Genomic DNA, 21,165 nt, shown 5'->3' with positions numbered 1-21,165 from the left:
TAGGTCAATTATGCTTGATACTTGAATCTGCCACACGAGTTTCATTTAATTTGTTAGCAGCTCATCCCTTACAACAGGAACCCCACATTGATTATCATAAGAGGAAATAGGAAGGGTATATTTCAAGTTTTATATAAGTTATTGGACTTTTTTCTTATCGACTTAGATTCATTAGAACACATTTTCAAATGTAATTGACTGAATGTATTGTAAATTGGGCTTATTAACACATGAACACTACTGTGTAATATATGTTTACAGATATATTTAATAAGTACAATACAAGAAAAGCTCAAGTTTCATTTGTGGGCCGTATTCCATTATACTTTTTGAATTGGCTGAGGGCCGATTCAAAATGTCCCGCCGCAGGCCACATTTGGAGCCTGGGCCATAGTTTGGACACCCCTGCATTAGAGTAACATTATTAGAGTAAGATTACCATAACTTAGAGAGGATTATCACTGAAGTGGAACAATATTTTAAAATCAAAGAGCTTAGTTTCCCAACATGGGACAGCAGTGAATGAGAGCTGCAAACCAAAACACTGTTTTACTGGGACCTCAGTCAAGAACATCAACGTGCATGTGAGCGCGAGAGTGCGTATGATGGCGGTGAGTACGTGGGTGCACATTTACACCGTTTGTTTTCATCTCCATCCATGTGTCAGGGAGTGATGTTCAAAACTCTGAGTGAGTGTGTGAGTGTTGTATCCACTACCCAGGGAGACAGGCCTTCTATCCAAGCCTGACAGTGTGATTGGATCCAGTGAGAATCCCAATGAAGCAATGAGTATCTCAGCTGCAGCTCCACTCCCCCGGGCCCCACCCCGACCCCCCCCCACAGCCCATGGCCGGCCCCAGCCCTGCCTGTTAAGGCCAGATGGAAAAGTGAAGCGGGATGGGCAGAAAAAGGCGAGTGAACTTCAAACCGATTCAGCTGCTGTGAAGGTTACTGCGACAAAACCAGCTGTAGAAAATGATCTGATCATAAGTGAAGGTGTCAGGTAATTGTTGAGGCTGTCTGACTGGGGTTGTGTGCTGCTGCTGCTCCAGTCACATGTGCTGGGTTGGAATTCATAACGTCCTGGATTTAAGAGGGTGTAGACATTAACTGATAAATATCAAAAACAGAACGTTACTGCAATATCAAGTGACACATTTGTATCTGTCGAAAAATATTTTGTCTGCAAAAGATAAGTGTTGCTCGTAAATGTAACTACGCTCCTGATAGCACAAATTCAATGATGAATTTCATGTAAAGATTAAGTACAAAGACGAAAGATCTGTTTTAATTGAGTTGCCTGGTAAGCCTCTATAAAAAATGTTTCGTATATTATGTTGTAAAATAAGTAATTGTAAAGTGTGCTATAAAATCTACAAAAAGTTATTTAAAAAAAACCTAAGAATTCATAGTATAGTATTTTTTTTAAAACTAGAACAATTAATTAATTATTTAATAAAAAACGACATCGTATATATAGTATGTCGAAAATAGGAAAAACAAAGACATAGTGTATTATGTCGAAAATATTTTAAAAAACAACACAGTATGTCGAATATATAAAAATATGTCGTTTTTTCAATATTTTCGACATTCAGACTATGTCGCTTTCTAAAACAAATTGACCGAGAGAAGCCAACAGTGTGCAAGCTGTCATCAAGGCAAAATGGGGCTACTTTGAAGAATCTAAAATAAAAATCATATTCTGGATTTTTAACACTTTTTTTGTTTACTAGAAAATTCCATATGTGTTCTTTCATAGTTTTGATGTCTTCAGTATTAATCTACAAAGTAGAAAACATTTTTTAAAACAAAAAAGATTGAATGAGAAGGTGTGTCCAAACTTTTGACTGGTACTGTATGTATATATATAGCAGTATTGTATGAAATATAGTTAAAAGCACTCAAAATCAAATGAAAGTATCGTAAATCAAAAATTGAGACACACAAGTTATATACATTTATTCATGCTTTATTTTACATATATTACAGCACCTGCTAGAGAAGTTCTCCATCTATTTATTTTGTGGATTTAACCAAACCAGTTTCAAATGCAGTCAGTGCAGAATGTAGTAAAAGTATGATAAGCAATTAGGAAACATTCACAGGAGGATAACAGAAATACATTTGGGCTAGACGCTGCCAGGAGAGTCAGTCCTGTAATGCAGACCAATCACATATTCATGTGATGCAGTGAGTGATAATAAACTGATCCAGGACTATTACAGCCACGTCACTCAAGTCCATTCACAGCCGGGTCGTAGGCTACCACCGTCTGGCTGGTGCGAGGCCCGCTGCTCCGTGGTTTCAGCTCAGGTCCTCACCACTGATGACACTCGAGCGTGGCATAAAGACTGTGAAGAGCCTCCTGCTCGCAGCGCCAGGAGGTCGTTCTGGCTCCACCACTGGCCCCCCACACCTGTCCGCCATCAAACATGGAGATCACCCCGCTCACCCAGAACTGTTGCATATTCCATGAGCCAACACAGTGTATAGCACTTCATCTTTTTCCAAAATGGGTTTAAACACAAATTGTTGCACAACAATTGCACGAAAAAACATGTTTTTGTTCCCCTCTAAGCCCAGAAGAAAATAAGGTTGATACGGAGACTCAGCTGCAATAACCCATTCACTTATTGAGCAGCAGCGGCTGGATACTCTCTCAGCCTGCGGGCTTAAACGAAAAGGCAGAGCATGGCTGCCTGATTGAATGGGTTTGTAATGCAAGCCAAATAGGTTTGTTCTAATGGGAATCAGCCTCGGTGGCTGCTGCAGAGGCTTACGCCAGCAATATAACAGCAGTGAGCAGCGGGGGCAAACACCCCTCGCCGTGATTGGCTGTGAGAGGCAGGAGCAACACTGAGGGTGCTGTGTGTCCTAATGGCAGCTTTAGTGAGGTAATATTAAATGAGCCTTGACTGTAGGAATCACTGTATTTGTGAGGGAAGGGATTACAGTGTATCTGTTGCATCTATACTGTGTCACTGTAGGCTCTACTGGCTCAGGTCTTTTTTTATAACTTCATAAAATCCAAAGCATCCCTGTTTTCTGAATACTATAATGGGCACCTTTTGAATAACTTTGACTGTCATACTGAAATGAATTCTGATCAATTCAGATGTGTGCTACGGCTCTCATGCATGTGCAAATGCGAATTACCAACATATTTTTTTATTTGTTATTTAGAAGGAGTATTCTCCTCTGAGAGAATTGCTCTTCGGGATGTAGAGATGTGACACTTATAAGCAAAGTAGGCTACTTCTGTAGAGCTCTTACATTAACACCATTTATTTTTACTTCACCCTTTGGGAATCTATTGACATAGCATACCCAAGGTTTTGCATATCACTCAATACAAAGGGGGGGAAATAGCATTTTTTGTGCGGTGCTATCAGCATTGAAACTTTCCATTTATGTCATTAAACTTATTATTTTTTTAAATGTCCCCGTTAAAATGAAATATATAATCCTCCACTCATAGTCCTTTTTAGTTATTAAATATGTAATTGGATGGAGTTGCATAGTCGTCACGGGGAAGCACACAAGTAAGAAATTAACATTAATTGATTGATATAAGAGATTTCATTTGTGTGTGCATGCAGGTCTTTTAAGAGGCCCCATAATGCTTTTGGGGGTTTTCCCTCTCATGTAGTGTATTATATAGGTTTATGTGAAATTTAAATGGTCTGCAAAAGCTATCTTTGCAAATGTTACAAACAAATCCATTGGACTTTGTTTCCTTCAGTAACATAATGACATCCCTATGTAACACTTGTGCTTCTATTGGCTAGTGCTACAACACATCTTTAGGCGGTTGACCAATCACAACAGAGCTGACCAGCTAACCAATCAGAGCAGACTGGGCTCTGTTTTTCAGACAGAGGGTGAAAATAGGTGCTGCAGCACAGGCAGTATGAGAAAAATGAAGACCTTTTTGAACATTAAAGCATGGAGACATGTCACAGTGGAGGCACAACATACAAATATTAACCTGAAATAAACACAATAAATACTGATTAATATGGAATGTGTATAAATAGATTGGGGGGCAAGAGCTGATGCATCATGGGAGCTGTATGATGATGAGCTACTGATGTGACACACCTGTGAGGGACGGCACTGAGGGCACAAAAAAGAAAAAGGTCGGATATGTTTAAGAGCTGGAAAACATTGTGTCGAGAGCTGGGAAACAATGTTGTCGTGTCTGAATGTGTCTTTTTTGGAAGTTTCTGTATGCTGATGTTCAGATCTGAACATGCATCACCTGGCCAATTACCAGATTTAGTTTTTTCTACATTTATACACATAATGAAGCCTTCTGAGTAGATCTACTGGCACATTTCAAATAACTTTGACTGTCATACTGCAATTTATTCTGACAAGCACAAAGAGAGATGTGTGCTACGTTTCCCATGCATTCTCAAAAGCTGATGACAAACTTATTAGACTTTTTACGTAGAAGCAGTTTTTCCCTCTGTGGGAAAACACAAATAAACCCAAACTTGTGGAAAGCTCAGAATGTATTCATTACCATCCCTCAGCCTGACAAAGTGGAGTAAAGCTGGACTAATGATGGGGTAGAATGTAAATGGGTAAACTGGTCCGCTGAGAGCAGCACGACTGATCTACGAGTTTGCATGTGTTTTGCAAGCTAATATAGCTGAGATAAGCAGACACTTTCCTGGGGACGGAGCTACAGTATAAAGCAGAAGATTAGGGAGCCACGGTTTGTCTGCGAGTGTGACTGAACTTGCCAAATGTGATTTATCGAGATAAATGTGAAGATATATGATGAATGAGGAGGGAGAAAAAGAAAAACTCTGAGATTGCTCATTATCTTTAAATATAAGCTCGAGCACAAGTTTAGACCCTTATGGGGAACGGATATTATTGCAAAAACTCACAGCTTAACAAAGCAAAACATTCCTAAACTTTCAATTATTCTCCAGGTATTTGAAAGACTTTCTGGACTCACCATTAGACTGTGTTTAAAGCTAAGTCAATAGATAAATGCAATATTTGCTGTCAATCTGTGCTGGAATATTTGCTCGGAGAATTGTTCAATATTTTCTCTGAACCTCAGCTTTCCAATTGTACTTAGAAGTTAAAAGGGGAAACAGGGATTGAGCGGAGGCTTAGTACGGCCTCGCTGCTCATGTTTTCCTCTAAGCTTGGCTGAGCTGTGCTTTCCTCTGGATGCTGCTTCATAAGACACAGACACATTTAGTCATACTGGACATGTAATCGCCTGGACTGTGTAAAACATGTCTTCTTTGCCTTTAAAGTCTCGCTTCTTCTGAATACAAAACAGTGTTTCTCCTTTTGAAAACGATGTTAACGAGATACCAGTGCTGTTTCTTCAGAGGATGAGGCAGGAAATTAGAACTGAAACAATCTTAAAAAATGCCAAAACTCACATAAGCTTTGATTTTCATTAAGGAGAAAAACTACTTAGCTGTCAATTAAGTGTTTTTTCATTCTCTTTGAATACAGGCTGCTGTACAAAAGACAGCTTTTTAAAGGATTTATGTTGTGCAGCTGGCACACGCAAAGCTCCAAAAACCCCACAAGCTTGGATTTAGTAAAGGTGCATGAATCGGTTTTTTTTCTTTTGGGAAATGTAGCCTCAGAAATTCTCACTTGTATGTCTTGTTACAGATTTTAAGTACTATGCTTCTCAAGAGAAACATGATTGCAGTGAGAATCACTGAGATTATAACCAAGCGCTGTAATTAATTATACTTTGTGGGTGAGTAATCAAGCATTACAGCATCACAATTAAATCACTATATAAAAAGAGTAATGAAACTGTATTTCCTAATGCTGATTTGATAATGAGATGGGTGTGTCCCATGCATATACAAAGCAATGATTGGTCAATGGGGAATAATACCTTACAATTTGTCAATCTGTAAATGACTGCCAGTGCCAACTCAATTAATGATTAAGTGCGCAAGTTACTGAAGTAAACGTGTGAGCTCCCACGCTTTTCTCTGTACCTCTTAATGTCGCTCGCCATCATTAGTTTATCTGACATTTAAATATGTAAATTCCTGCCTCAAGGCTGGCATGTATCGGTCTGAAGAGCCAAAGTGCATTTAAGGGCAATTGAATATGTTCAGTAAGACTATTGCTGATACTCTGAATGAAGGCCTATCTAGTGGAAATATAGCATACACAAAATCCAAATGCAGTTGCAACACACTACGTAGTATGCCAGGGTTGCCAACTCTCACGCATCTGGCGTGTGACACACGCTTTCACTCTCAATCTCACGCTGCCCAAACTATTCTCACGCCAAAAACAAGATGAACCGGCGATCGTTTTTGGTTGATTATTTACAATGTTGAGTTGACAGTTGCCCAAGCTGTCGATCCGCTCCCTCCCGCCCCCACCACTCTTAACAACGTTAACAGACAGCAGAGCTGTGGGAGCCGGTTGGTCAATCCCCGACCCGTATTGCACATGCGCAGATCCAAGGGTGTAACTTTGATTTGAGAAGTGGGGGGACACAAAACAGGGGTCCTCCGCAATGAAACATTGTTCTCGATTTAATTCCATCTCCTGCCTTTCTACAAATATATTAGGGACTATGATGTTAAAAAGGCAGAGAAAAATGTGTAGTGTATATAATGAGTGCGCAAACTTATCCAGTATCCTATGTGAACTTGTTTTATTTGTGACGACCTCACGTCCTCTAGGGGGGTCCGGGGGCATGCACCCCCGGTACGATTTTTTTTCTTTAAATTTAAATTAAAGGCATCAATCTGGTGCACAAATTAAGAGATTTATGGATACAGCTCTCAGCACTTGAAACAGAACTGTATATATTTCAATACTCCAAAAACCATTAGAATATGCTCACAAGCAATAACACATCATTGATAAACTCCTCTCCCCTACCTTTATCATACCTAGTCTGCATTCTTTCTTTTTATTTATTTATATTTTACTAATCACTAACTTTTCAAACTGTGATTTTGTACTGACCTATAGCACTCAGTGGAATGATTTGTTAACTTATGTTGAACAACTATTTTAAATAGATGGAAATACTTGTTTACATAGATGACCAAACCGTTTGAGACCCACTGAGATAATTTAGACTAAAGTTAACAATCTAATCGCTCAGGTGGTCCTTTAGCTGACTGAGCTGACGTTATCTCAGTCTCTCAGTCCGACAGGAGAGGACTCTCCTTATTGTTGAAACAGCTTCTAATCTCCGTTAGCTCCGAGCTAGCACCAGATGCTAACAACAACCCCCGTGACTGACTGACTGATTCACACACACACACACACACACACACACACACACACACACACACACACACACACACACACACACACACACACACACACACACACACACACACACACACACACACACACACACACACACACACACACACACACACACACACAAAATGCGCTCGTGCTACACACACACAGAGGCTCCTCCGTGACGATGACCTAAAAAAGAAAACACATTTGAAAAGTGGGGGGGACACAAACAGGATTTTGAAAAGTTTTAAAATTACGCCATACGCAGATCTAAGATCCAGTAGAAATGATACAAAGTAAAAGTCTGCTGCTTATTGTTCTACTAGGCCAAAATAGACTCAAAGAGTATGTGAGAGTGAGTGTGTTAATTAATACATTTGGCAGTTTGGAGTAAGTCTGTAGATTTGTTTGTGTGTGTGTGTGTTTCATGTATCGGCCTCTCACGATAATTAATTCTGTTGGATACATTTTTTCCCGGAAATTATTGCGATAAACGATAATATTGTCGGCACCGTTGTATGACCATTTTATACCACTGACATAATGTTAATATATAATAATAGTTCAAGTAAATATTTTCAAACTGCTAGTCACATCCTCATGTAAATGTAAATGTATCGAGGTCAGAAAAGTTATGGAGTTCATTTTTATTTAGTCAATTAATTGCTTATCGCGACAAACATGTGTTTGACTTTCATTAGTGAATGAAACTGTGTGCCCTTTATACTGTAGTCTGTGTCCAATATTGTGTATTTATATTGTATATCCTATATACTGTATATATGCTAAGGTCCTGCTGCTGACACGATAGCAGTCATTTAGTGCGCATATGTGTAATTAAACCCACGATATCAAAATCTCACTCCAGCTAGGTACCCAAAGTTGGCAACCCTGAGTATGCAATTATAAACATGTTATGTCTAGCTAGCCTAACTGAAAAAAACGGTGGCTAGAGACACAGTGGATTTTTAGCCTCTTACTCCCAAACTATTTATCTTAAAACTTCTAAGTAGCATAAGCTAGCTAGCCTGCTAGCTACAATTATGTTGCTACTGTTACAAGATCTTAATATAATGATGCTAGTGCAGTATGCAGTACCGTTTAGAAATGACTAAAATGATGTGTACTGAAGTTTGTATTAGCAAGGTTAACTGGAAAGGATTGTGCTCCATGTCTTTAGCCATTGTTTGAGCCAAGCTAGCTAGCCACGCAGTCCCTTGATTGCCCTGCTGATGTGACAAACATAAATCCTGGACAATCACAATGGGTTTCCATGGACACCACATCTAATTATCATTAAAAAGGGTGTATGAGAGAGGAAGGGGAAATGGTGCTTTGAAAGGAAACAGGAAATGCATAAATCCTGTGTGCCAAAACCTAAAATAATAAATAAATGTAAAATGCGATGCGGAAAATGCCTTTTTCTTACATACCGATAGAAGCCTCAAAGTACAAACCTTGATACTTATGTTTACACTACATTTAAGTATTGTTATATTTTGATGTCATCAGTTATTTTTCACAAGTCTGATAACCTTCAACTAGATTTTTGGGCTTAATATCTGACAGCTTGGCCAGGTTTATAGTAAACACCCACTTCGAGTACCTTTCAAAAATACTGCACAAAAGTTCTGGAAACATGCGGTGCCAACAAGATTATGTACACTTTTGAGAAATGTTTGCACAGCAGGTACTGTGTTTACATCTTTGAAGTTAAGCAGTGAATTAAAAGAAGAAGTTTCCCTCTCTTGTGGCTCTCCAATTTAGGATTTGAGCAAAAAGCAAAAAATGCACCCGTTTGAATGGCTCTGCTGCTGAAAAGCAAACACTTGACTCTGTAATGAAGGGGACATCAAGTGGGCTTATAAAAACAGACATTTGGCTGCATGGAGATTTATTCATAGTGCATATATTGGCTTCACATTTCATGAAAAATAGACATATTTGTGCTTTTTTTTTTCTCAACTATATACTGCATAAAACAAAAAGGAGAAAGTCATCAATAGGGCAATACATAAAGAGATGTCACATTGTCATGATGAAGACAACAACAAAAAGCAAAACTACTTTGAAAAGGCACCAGTTTTCCATTTGAGTGTTTTAGCACAGTTTGCATGATAATAAGAATTTGGTCATAAAGCGAACAGTATTTAAAAAAGAAACATCGTAAAAATGTAACAATGGCAAGAAATGTAACAGTGGAACCATTTTGGTTTTAGTATTCTTCATATCCATCAAATACATTCAATTTGGGTTCTTATAAATAACATTTAGCACTTTACGGTATATCCCCATTTACAGTGTCCAAACTTATAGCTCCTCCAAAGAGCTTCTCAAAGTTTGCTTTGAAATTTCTCAGTCTTGCCCTCTGCCCCTGAGCACCTTCAGGGATGGTTGAGGTAGTGGAGGAGGATTAGTGTTGAGTGCAAAGGCCTTCTCGTACAGTCAAGTAGTTTCTTTGTTCTGGATGAGCAGCAGGCCGGTAGAATCAGCTGTAAGCACCGTGTGTTCGGCTTTGTAGACATTTCGAAAAAGGTTCACTTGAGGTTGAGCTAATTTGTGCAGGGTTTGTCCCCGTGCACTGGGGACTCATCCAGGTCTGAACTGGTCAGGCGTCTGTGAGGCGCTGCGGCAGAGGGAAGGAGGAGAAAAAACATGATATACTCCTGTCAGTGTATCGCCCAGTCTAAGACCCAAATGTACTATATTCACTGTTAAAGGGATTTTGTATGGTTAGACTGTATGAGGTACTTATCTACAGTTGGTGTATTACCTACAGTGGATGGCAATTGGCACACCCATTGTTTGGTGAATTCAGCAGGAGTTACCGTACAGAAGCTATACAATGTACTACTGTGGTTTAGATCAGTGGTTCCCAACCTGGGGTGGCGCCCCCCAAAGATCACAGGGGGTGCGCCAGGCCTCAGATGATGTGAGGCCAAATATCATATTTAGACTTTTCTTTTACATATAATTGTAACGCAATACATGATGGTCGCTAAAAGCCTTGTCTCTACATTACAATAAAATATAAAAAATAATTGATTAATTCAGTTTAATAAAAATTCAAGTTAGTAGCTATTAAAGGCATAAAAAGACAGAAATGTATAATTCTTTCTTTAATAGAAATGTTAAAGTGTCCAAACCGGGCTTTTCTGGATAAGCGCATTTTTAAAACATAGTCATTGTCCATGCCGGTTTCAGTTGGATTATTTGTCACAGTTGCTCTGATCAGATCGGTCTCCTCCATTTTGTAGATTATTTACGACTCTTGAATCCACATAAACACATCGGCAAAATCCGGCTTACTTTGAGCATGTGTTTTAAACAGTTTAATCCCTTTGTGAATTGTTTCCACTTCCGCGCCGTCCTTTCATTTCTTCATACAGCGGGAATCCAAATGAATGAATCCTGAGTCCAATAACCCTCAAAGTCACTCCAATAGTGCTCCTTAATTACGCTTTCATCCTCCTTTAACAAAACACTTCACATTCATCCAGTTTGTGACACTAGTTGTAGCATTTCTGAGACTTCCAACAGGAGTCATTTGGGGGGGCTCTTGGGAAAAAAGGTTGGGAACCCCTGGTTTAGACGATAAGTGAAACCTACATATTGAATATTTTTCACCACTTTACCATTCTGTAAGACAGCCCTTACCGACAGTGAACAAAAACATAGCTATGCTTTCGATAGAGCCACCAGACTCAAGGCACAAAAACGGTCATTTTCCTTTGCAAAACATAGGAGGGGTGTTCTATAAGGAAAGATCCAGAGAACCACGGTTTCTTTGCTTAGAAGGTCGACACAACAACAAACCCTAATCAAAGATAACTGGTACCTCAAAGGTAGATATCAATTGCCTGTGTCAACCCAGGCTTTCCTCCTCAGGCTCTCATATAAGTGTGTTGACTCTTCTACCTTATCAACGGATTGAAAGAATAGGTTTTCATATAAATGAAAACCTATTCTTTCTCAGATGAGAATCTGTTCTGCTCGTAGATTTAGTACATACTATAAAGCAGGGGTAACACTTTTTCAGCTTGGGAGCTACTTTTAAAATGACCAAGTCAAAGTGATCTACCTACCTGCCCAAAGTCATGTGGTGAGGCCCTGTACATAGCGAGTGGGGGGGGGGGGGGGGAGGGGGGAGAAACTGTGGCGCGCTTACACTTTAGATGAGGAGGTGAGGCCCCCCTTATACCCTTTCTTCAGTATAATTGTATAAATTGGAAGGCTCACTAGGTAAATCAGCTCGCTGGTGATTTGCAGCTAGCGCGGTTGACCGTGCATACATGGTGAACTGCGTGTTAGAAAATATAAGATTTAAGACTGACTTACCTGTACGGCAATCAAGTTGCAAATGCCATAGTAAGGATGGACTATAGGCTAACTTTTTGTTTTTCAATGCCACGCGATCTACCCACACTATGATCGACGTATTGGGCACCCCTGCTATGAAGTGACGCTATTTTAAGAGAAACCAGCAGAGGATGGACATGTTTAGCTGATTTGAAGCCTAAACTCTGGGCATAAGACCAGGTAAAAATAAAGCAAACTTTGTAATACGGACAAATCTGGTTCAAGGCTCAACATACCTCGCTTACCCACTCATCTTGTTTAGTAGTACACCCCTCTGGTCTATTGCTGCCTAAATCAGTTAGTAAGTTTGTTAGTACATCTGAAATAACCAAAATCACACAACCAGCAACTTCTATGGTCTGCAAACTAAAATAATATTGTTTTCCAATGGAGTCTGTTAGCTTTGAAGAACAAACAGAAAAAAAATGTAATTCCCGATAAAAATACATGTTTGATGGCAAAGGGAAAATGGTAAAAAAAAAAGTAAAAATTGCGTTTAGGTGGCTAAATCTATACGCTGACTATGGATAAGTACTTCATACAATTGGAACTGTGCTTTTATTGGATCTAGTCCATTGCGAGGAGTACCTATAGGATAACGCCCTACTGGTTACTGCCAGAGTAGGTATGAATATCTGTGATCATTGTATATGAACACCAGTGTCATATATCCGTAGGTTCTGGCAGCCATAATTCTTGGAGGTAAAACCGACACAAAGCCACAGAAAGCTCGCTTCTCTCACTCCAAATATCTGTAAGCCGCTTAGGAGAGTGCTACAAGTGATTCTGGCTATGAGCCACTGGCAGTGAAACACACAGACACACACCAGAGCCCTGACGGAAAGTTTCAGCTCTGTGTGCCATGTAGAAATACTTAATAGAGAAGTGACAGTGCCTTGAGACTGCCACCATGAAATGCATCACATATACCTGCCCTATAGGATCTATCGTGCTGTGGAATTCAGCAGTTTTATTTTATTTATTCAGAAGTAAAAACAACATTTAAAACACTGGGATATAAGTTCAAACGACTCAAGGACGCACAGATGCAGAAAAACAGGCAATAGATCAGTTGTCAGAGCACAGGTTGTGTAGCTTCAGAGTATAAATACTCACAGGGTGTGCCAGATCTCAGCGTGCTGCTAAGGAAGGTGCTGGGCCCTTTGATAGAGGAAGAAAGAGCCGCCAGTCTCAGGCTCCTGGAGGTCGCGTCCAGCTTCTCCTCCTGCAGGACAACAGGACAGCAACAACACTGAAGCTACAGCTGTAGAGCACATTCAACATGACAATGTGGAACATACACCCTATCATATGTAAAACTGTTTAGTTTTAGTAGGTAAAGCCTACTTTGGTTATTGAAGAATTTAAATGGCACTTTTAAATGGGCCTACTACACGTACTTGCCTAAACTAAAACATCTTGACAATTATTGCCATGCAATCTTGAACATTCATGGTCCCCAGAGGATGAAGCCTAATTGCTTTGGAGAGCTTCTAACTTAATTTGAAGCCCATCTACTAAAGTTATTCATCAAATAAAATATGTCTAGGTCTACTCGATAAATGGAACACAATTGCATACAGACATCATAATGACTTTGGAGATCCTCTGACTTTTCCTCTGGGACCACCAGGAGTTTCACACCTGCAATTTTTTCTGAAATGTCTCAAAAACCATTGGGCTGGATAATAAAGAAGCTTGGGAAACGCATTCATGCCCACCTCAGTATGAACTTAAAGAACTATGGTGATCCCTTAACCTTGTATCTAGTGCCACCATCAAGTGTTTCTTTTAATTACTAATGTTACAAAAACGCTATGACCATCTACCTGCAAGACAAATAACATTTCTAAAGCATGCTCAACATATATTTGCTAATTAATGTTAGCATTGCAATTGTCTCCAGATGCTGTTGTTAGCACTTAACTCAAAGCACCATAGCACAGCCGTGTCTAGTTACAGCCTCGCAGAGCTGCTAGCATAGCGTGATGTGGGTCAAAACATGTACTTCTTAGTAATATAGGAAATTGCCATCATAGCATTTAACTCAGGATGTGATGCTAAAAAGATTTAAAAAGTGAAATGAAACAAACATTAGGGAGTTTAAAAACCATCCATCAATGATTGATGAAAAGCTGACTGTTGATCCTAAATGTTAGTGACAGACCAACTGAGGATGAAGCCACAACAGCTCTACGGCTATGGGCACATGTCAAAGTCAAATGAACAGAACAACCAGTAGTGTGAAGAGCTCTGTATAATGTATGCATACATTACACTTTGCAGAGCACAGGCTACACACAATTACATTTCAAAGTACCTTAAAATGAGGGTTGTGTACCAGATTTGTCTGCCCAAAAAAGAGCTTTACAGAATTATAAAATATTCGGTTTTGGAATTGAGTGACTTGCGTCCTCCCTTATATAATAAAATCTAATTTTACTGACACGTTTTGCCTGCAAACATTAACGTCCGAGCATGAATAAGACATCTTTCAATATTTAGTTATTCTCTTGCAATGCCTGCCAAGTTGCTGCTGCCTCTTGAAAATGTGACACTTATTACAGATTTATTTGTATCCTGTATTTATAGAGCATTACCATTACAGATGTCATTTAATGGCAGGACAAGCACTGAGGCAGAACATAATTCTGTCTAAATGGAGCTTTACAAGCTGGTGTTTACAGCAGACAGACACTCTTACATGCAGTAGAAGCTGTTTGTGTTGCTGGCATTTGATGATTGTGATCAACATGGAACTCTTGTGAAGACATCCCACCCATCCTTTTTCCTTAAACAAACCCCGGGTGGGCTGCGCTATTAAACTAATGCGATCGCCACTTATCACTAAACACGGAAGTCATTTGGCAAACCAACGGGGTAATCTGGCAGATTAAAAGCATTTAGAAAGTGACTGTATGGCTTTTTAAGGGAGATTGCAAACTGCTGATGGCCATCAGCTGTCAACAGTGATGTCTTGATGTCTCCCTATAGCACAGAAGATGACTGTAGCAAAACTAGCAATTAACGGAGACTGGTAAAAATGTACTTTGAGTGAACATGTGTGCCACTGCTTGAGCTTGTCCCACTCCGTCCATCCATGATGCATTACCAGCATGTGGAATTATTCATTTATTCATACAAGTTGCAAATCAGGTGCAGTGCACACACTGGCAGTGGTGTGGGCGAGCTAGCTTCATAAATGACTCTCAAAGTCAGACTACCCTTATCCTAACGGCTGCTGTTTTAACAAAGCACCGCAATTACCGACAGAAATAGAAAAAGAGTGGGCTGTTGTTTTGGCAGTGCAGGCTCTTGTAAGGCATTATGAAGCTCGTTTTTCCAGAGTACAGTATTGCACCTGTCCGTGTGTGTGAGTGTGTCATACTCTGTACTCCTGGATTCTGCATTTGGACTCGTCCAGCTGGTGCTGCAGGTCCCACACGATCTCTTTGTACTTGCTGTAGCGCTGCTCCACCATCTCCCTCTGCCGCTGGGACTCCTGTTGGCACAAAATGGAGGTTGTGTCATTATAGCCTACCAGAAAAAAACATGTCTTTAATAAGGCCAAAGGGACAAAAAATGGAGCATCCAAAAGTCTTAAGCCTCGTTTATAGCAGAAGAGAGACAGTGACATGAACATGTGGATGAATGTGATAAGGCATGTGCATGTGTCTAAAATGTTTGTCTCCAAGGTTGGTAATTTGAGGGAAATAATACGAAGAACATCCTAACCGCTGTATTTAATTAAAAAGAAAATGATTCAACCTCCAAATCTTTGAAGTTCTCCATCAGACATTGTTTCTCTGGGAATGACTCCAAGTGGTCCAGGGCTGCTCTTGTGTTCTGTAAAGCACACACAGAAAATCAGTTAGTTTACATCTAAATGTAAGTTTCCTGGTTGGCGTGACATATTAAAGGGGCCCTATTATGCTCATGTCAGGTTCATGTTTGTATTTAGTGCCTCTACTCTGACATGTCTCCATGCTTTAATGTTCAAAAAGCTATTTCTCATACTGCCTGTGCTGCAGCACCTCTTTTCACCCTCTGTCTGAAACCAGAGCCCATTCTGCTTTGAATGGTTAGCTGGCCGGATTAGCCGTTGTGATTGGTCGATGGTTTAGAGATGTCCCACCACTAGCCTATTACGTGTTTTGGAGTTCAATGTTTTGGAGTTCTAGCTAATAGAGTGTTACATAGTGATGTCACGGAAGTTACTGAAGTAAACAAGCTCCCTCTGGAGGGAACTTTGAGATTTTAGCCTTCAAAGACCATTTTCACCAGGTTTGCCAAAACTGCGGCCCGTGGTCCAATTTTAATTGGCCCGCAGCAAATTCTAAAAGTATAATGAAATATGGCCCATGCATTGTACTTCTTAAATATATGTCAAGATATATTAAAAAGTATTCATTGTTGTTGTTATGTCAGTAATATATGACCTAAAGCATATTGAATTATCCCAAATAATTTGCCTAATTGATTTTGCTAACTTATAATTTAACTTATGAGGCAACATATACGTCATCTCTTGTGAGGGGCCCAGCCCTTTGTATATCTTTCTGTATGTGGCCCTCAGTGAAAAAAAAGTTTGGACACCCCTGATTTCCATGCACAGAAATCTATATGACACAATACAGGAAAAGGAAAATCCCAAAAAGCATAATAACGTCCCTTTAAGCAATTGATATGCAAAAGGCTACGAAAATGTCTAACTGTAAATAGGTTTAACTGAGATCAATACCCGTCAGTACAAATGATCATAGGCATTTGTGCTAGTCATTCAATCAAAAAACATTGCTGATGTAATGTATCTAGAAGTGATTATCTGAATGAGATAGACTAAGGATAGACATGATAATGTTATTCTGCTATAGCTTAAAAAAATAAAGTAAAGACTCCCAAAATCGTAAATGACCATGTAAGGGACAAGCAAAAACAACTAAATAGCGAATATAAAAAACTGGGTCAACATTCTAATTAAATGGCTCCCACTTTTCCTCGTTCCTAAGCACTTCTCACTAATGGCAGAGGAAAAGATGAAAGAGAGTAGCGATGAGGGAATAATCCATGAAACAAACAGTTAGTGAGAGGAGATGTCATTCCCAGTCAAAAGTCACGATTCTGACGGCTGCTTTGGATCAGCTGTCCGTGGGCTCTAACTGCTCTGTGGTGGATACTGATGCCTTTGTGTTAAGATGATGGGTACCCAAACAACAATGGTGCACAGGTGATGCTGTAACCACTGTTATATATTCTGTATGTCCTCCCACATGACAAAACAACATGTGAAATAATACCATTAATTTGCACACATATGCACTATAAACCTGCATTTAGACAGATTAAGCACATTTCTAAACATATTACATCCTTTGCTAAGACACTTTATTTATAATCATTTTCAAAATGCCATGATTTTCCTGACACCCACAGACACTCAGACCTTAATACTGCAAATGCATCAGCTTTATCACTGGGCCAGAGCCTCAGCTTTATCACTGGGCCAGAGCCTCAGTAACCATTGTCTTATCTCACTGACGGATAACTCACTTTACGTAACTCAAGAAAGTGATTTAACAGTCATTAATTTCAGAGTTTATATTATAAACAAATTAACAAATTATTTTTTAAAAACACAGGAAACTAACATAATTGTTAGAACTCAAGGAAAAATGCAAAAAATATGCAAAAAATATTAAAATAACTTTTGTTTATAATGAAACTCCACAGGCCACCTTTAATACAACACGTGTGTGTCAGGCAATCGCCTCTTCCTAGCTCTAAAGCTTTGCCATATGGAGAATATTAAAGGTGGGGTATGTAATTTATTACAGAAATACTTTTTGTTATATTCCATGGAATGCTCTTAACATCCCGATAGCAATGAATACATTAAATGCTTTAATAGATACATAAAAAAATTAGGGCTGTCAAACGATTAACATTTTTAATCAGATTAATCACAGCTTAAAAATTAATTAATCATGATCAGTGTTGGGCGAGTTACTTTTAAAAAGTAACTAGTAATAGTTATAGTTACTGCTTTCAAAAAGTAACTAGTTACTTTATTAGTTACTAAATTATAAAAGTAACTAGCAAACAGTTACTTTACTTTACTTTAAAAATAATAAAAATAAAAATACAAGTTGTTGTGTTGTTTTTTGCTGACTAGTTCTCTGAAGGCATGCAACAGACTCGATCGTTGCGATGGGCAGCATGTCCTCAACATACCTGGCAATCAATCTGTGTTCGGGGTCCGTCTCGACGTCAATGACGTCACGCACACCAATTTCCCCGCAGGCTAGGCAGTCAAGAATATTCTAATTAGCTTCGGCTTGATGTGGAGATCTGATTTGATGTGTCGTTTGTCCCCCAACTCCTCTCCAAAGTTGAGATATGTAATAAAATACTCAGGGGAGTTTCCTGAATTTTCATGCCCAAAGCTAAGCACGAGGCCCTGGGTAAATTAAGAGGCTGATCTGGGGCATTTTTGTCCACTTTCCCTGCTGCTAGAAACTCAAGTCAGGCATCCCTGGAATCGTCTCAGAGTAGATGATCAGTGGGGCCTTGTTTTTACTGAAACATGATGTTTCGATGTATATTTCCATTGAAAATGCTAACCGCTAGCCGCAAAGCTAGCATCGCAGCCACTGCTCCGTTTTCAGAGACTTTGCACACGTTTTTCACAAACATTTTACATTGTTTTTGTTACTTTCGTTGCAGTGTCTTAAATGTAATTTAGGTTAACTTCCTGTTTGAAGTTGTTGCTATGGAAACAACATGACGGAGAAAAAAGTAATATCTTCTACATATAATAGGGTGACCATATTTTGATTTCCAAAAAAGAGGACATGCTGCCCCCAGCCTCGAGATACTTAATGATACTCAACGTTTACTCAAAGATGCCTTATTGTTTTAAAGTATGCCTCCTCTGTATGGATATACAATTATTATTTATATTATTTTACTGTATATAACACAATAATATCTCTCTATAACCAAAGACACACCAAACCAAGGTTACTCAACAATCAACATGCTTTATTATACCTAAAATTATCTCTGACAAATCTCAAATGCACAAGAATAACTTAAACATCAATCTGTAACAAAATAATAGCTCTCTTTTCAAGTCTTACTAGACAAAAATAAATAACAAAATATATGAAATAGTAGAAAATAGAAAATCCAGCTTTAACAAATAATCTCTTTGTATCTTGTCAATGTAAACAATAAAACAGTAACCTCACAAAGATACTAATGTAATTATTTTAAAAGTGCACTATGCAGTTTTGGATTTCACATTTGCATAATTGCCATTAGTGAACATAACCTAACATAACATTTGATTACCTAAATCAAACCAAACACATTTTGAGGCACCATGAACCAAATATAAGCCTACTTTAAATGTTTGTAAACACAATTCCAGGCCCTGTCATTGTAAACAACCACAGTGAAACGACAACTTTTCACATATTTCTAGCTTCAAACAGTTTTTCTAGGGTCCCAATTTAAAATTAAAAGTTTAAAGTTTCTCTCCCACGGCTACATAGCTTTCTCTCTCTGCATAGCTGCATACTTCAATCTTCTTCATCCTGCTTTTCTTCTTCATCCTCCTTGTCTGCCCATCGATATTTAGCTGTGGAGCTGATCTTTCCCAGCAGGTTTCGGTTGCTCAACAAATAAGCATGAAAGTCTTTGCAAGACATGTCTTTCAAATTGTATTGCACAAATAGAATCCCCTTCAGTGACTCAACAGACAGCTGGTTCCTCTCCTTGGTCCACTGGCTCTGCATCAGTGAGAAAACCCTCTCAACATTTGCATTGTGAGAGGAAAGTGCAAAGACAAACTGTGCAATCTTCAGTAGTTCTGAGTAACATGCAATGCTTTTGGCCTCCTCAAAATATTTGGTCCACCTCTGGTGCACCTGCAGGCCACTGAACTCCTCATCACGGTTGCACCTTTCTGTGAATCTCTTCAGATTGGTGACCTGGTCAAAACACTTGACATCATCAATTACCACCCCCTTCTCTCCTAGGAACTTGATGCAGGCCTCCACATCATTCCACTCTGGTGGCTCACTCAGATCCATCCACGTGAATGTGGAGAACTCTTCCATGGGAGTCATCCACTTCTCCAGATACTCCAGACATGTACTGTACAGGCCTTGCACATCAGCACAGAACTGGTCATATTCCTTACCAAGTCCATCACTACGCTTTTGTGCCAGTAGTCCCTTAACTTTAAGGGACATGAAGTTGTTGCTCTTGCGTTCAAGAAGAATGGTGTGGATGCTGTTCATGATTTTCTTTACCTCCATAATGGAGTTCTTCTCCTTTTCCATGTCTTGAATGTGGGTGTGGAACGCAGACATGAGTGAGTGCATGTGCCAGAGGTAGATCTCACTGAATTCGTTTACAAAAAACTTCTTGATCACTGTGGGTGGTTTTTGCTGAGACAGAAAGAATGTCTTTAAGGCTGGAAACATCTGTATCATCCTCTCAATGCCTGGGAACAATGACAGCCACCTTGTCTTGCTGTGAGAAAGCATCCTTCTGTATTCAATGTCAACAAAATCACAGTACTCCTTCAGGCTCTCAGTGCGCACAGTGTAAATGTGGAAGAACTGGTAGATTTTGAACATGATATTCTCAAGGTCAATATCTATTGTGTCTGCCCCATGATGAACACAATTATTCAATATGTGTGCTGGGCAACCCACACCGATCAGAGTGTTCTTCAGCAGCAACCTCTTCAAATTTGCAAACACATTCTTTCCCCCTTCATCACGTAGGATTCCTCCAAAGTTTGTGTTGCAATTGTCGCCAGTAAATGCAATGCATTTTTCAGACAAATTGTTTTTTGCCAATGTTTCAATGAGATATTGTGCAATGGTTTCTGCTGTCTCATTTGGTGTGTCTTTAAACTCGATTAATTTTGTTTGCATGCCACCCCTCTTCCAGTCAAAGTACTGGATTATGATTGGGAATATTTTCACTGCTCCTAGGTTACTCCCGTCTGTAGAAACACCACAGTACTGGATTTCTTTAAGTGCTTCATGTGCGACATCAATCGAGTGGGGCGCTATAACATCATTGACAATGGCTTCGGTTTTAGTGCGCGCACTACTGAATTTTTTGGCAGTGTCAGAGTCTGGAAATGCTTTTTTTTAGCAAGGCACTTGTGCAATCCATAGATCTGTAGCTGTTGTGATGTTTCACAGTGTGAAATGCAAACGCACCCTCCGCTGCATTTACAGCATCCTCTGTTTTGCCTGGTCTAACAAAGAAGTCTGTCAACTTTGCCGACAAACTCTCACCTTGCACAGCTTTCCTATGTTTGTCTGTGTCCATGTGCGCTTTAAGATCGCCTGCACCTTTATTGGACACACACACACACACACGTATGTGCAAGCTTTGCACACGGTGCACTCCGCCTCCCATTTGTTCCGACCGGGCCGGTACATTTGGAATTTCTTCTGCAATTCATCTGTAAAATTACATTTGCGCTTTGGCATTGTG

The 21,165-nt window shown here is 39.5% G+C and overlaps 1 protein-coding gene across 4 annotated transcripts in view; it reads right to left on the bottom strand.

Annotated features, from left to right (window-relative positions):
- Positions 1–9,158: 9,158 nt before the first annotated feature.
- cep128 (centrosomal protein 128) overlaps positions 9,159–21,165 on the bottom strand; it is a 93,322-nt gene continuing 81,315 nt past the window's right edge. For 3 of the 4 annotated variants that reach the window (XM_079644079.1, XM_079644078.1, XM_079644077.1), the window contains exons 23-26: positions 15,409–15,486; positions 15,029–15,142; positions 12,757–12,865; positions 9,159–9,907 (exon numbers count right to left, since the gene is read on the bottom strand). In XM_079644079.1, coding sequence (XP_079500205.1) covers positions 9,834–9,907; positions 12,757–12,865; positions 15,029–15,142; positions 15,409–15,486 — 375 coding nt within the window. In that variant the 3' untranslated portion in view covers positions 9,159–9,833. Of the gene's footprint in view, positions 9,908–12,756; positions 12,866–15,001; positions 15,143–15,408; positions 15,487–21,165 lie in introns of all 4 variants that reach the window. The other variant, XR_013801539.1, reaches the window with a different exon arrangement.

Source organism: Notothenia rossii (assembly GCF_949606895.1).
Source record: "Notothenia rossii genome assembly, chromosome: 8".
NCBI lineage: Eukaryota > Metazoa > Chordata > Actinopteri > Perciformes > Nototheniidae > Notothenia > Notothenia rossii.
The sequence above is the reverse complement of the archived record's forward strand: the minus strand, read 5'-3'. Positions and strand labels throughout refer to the sequence as shown.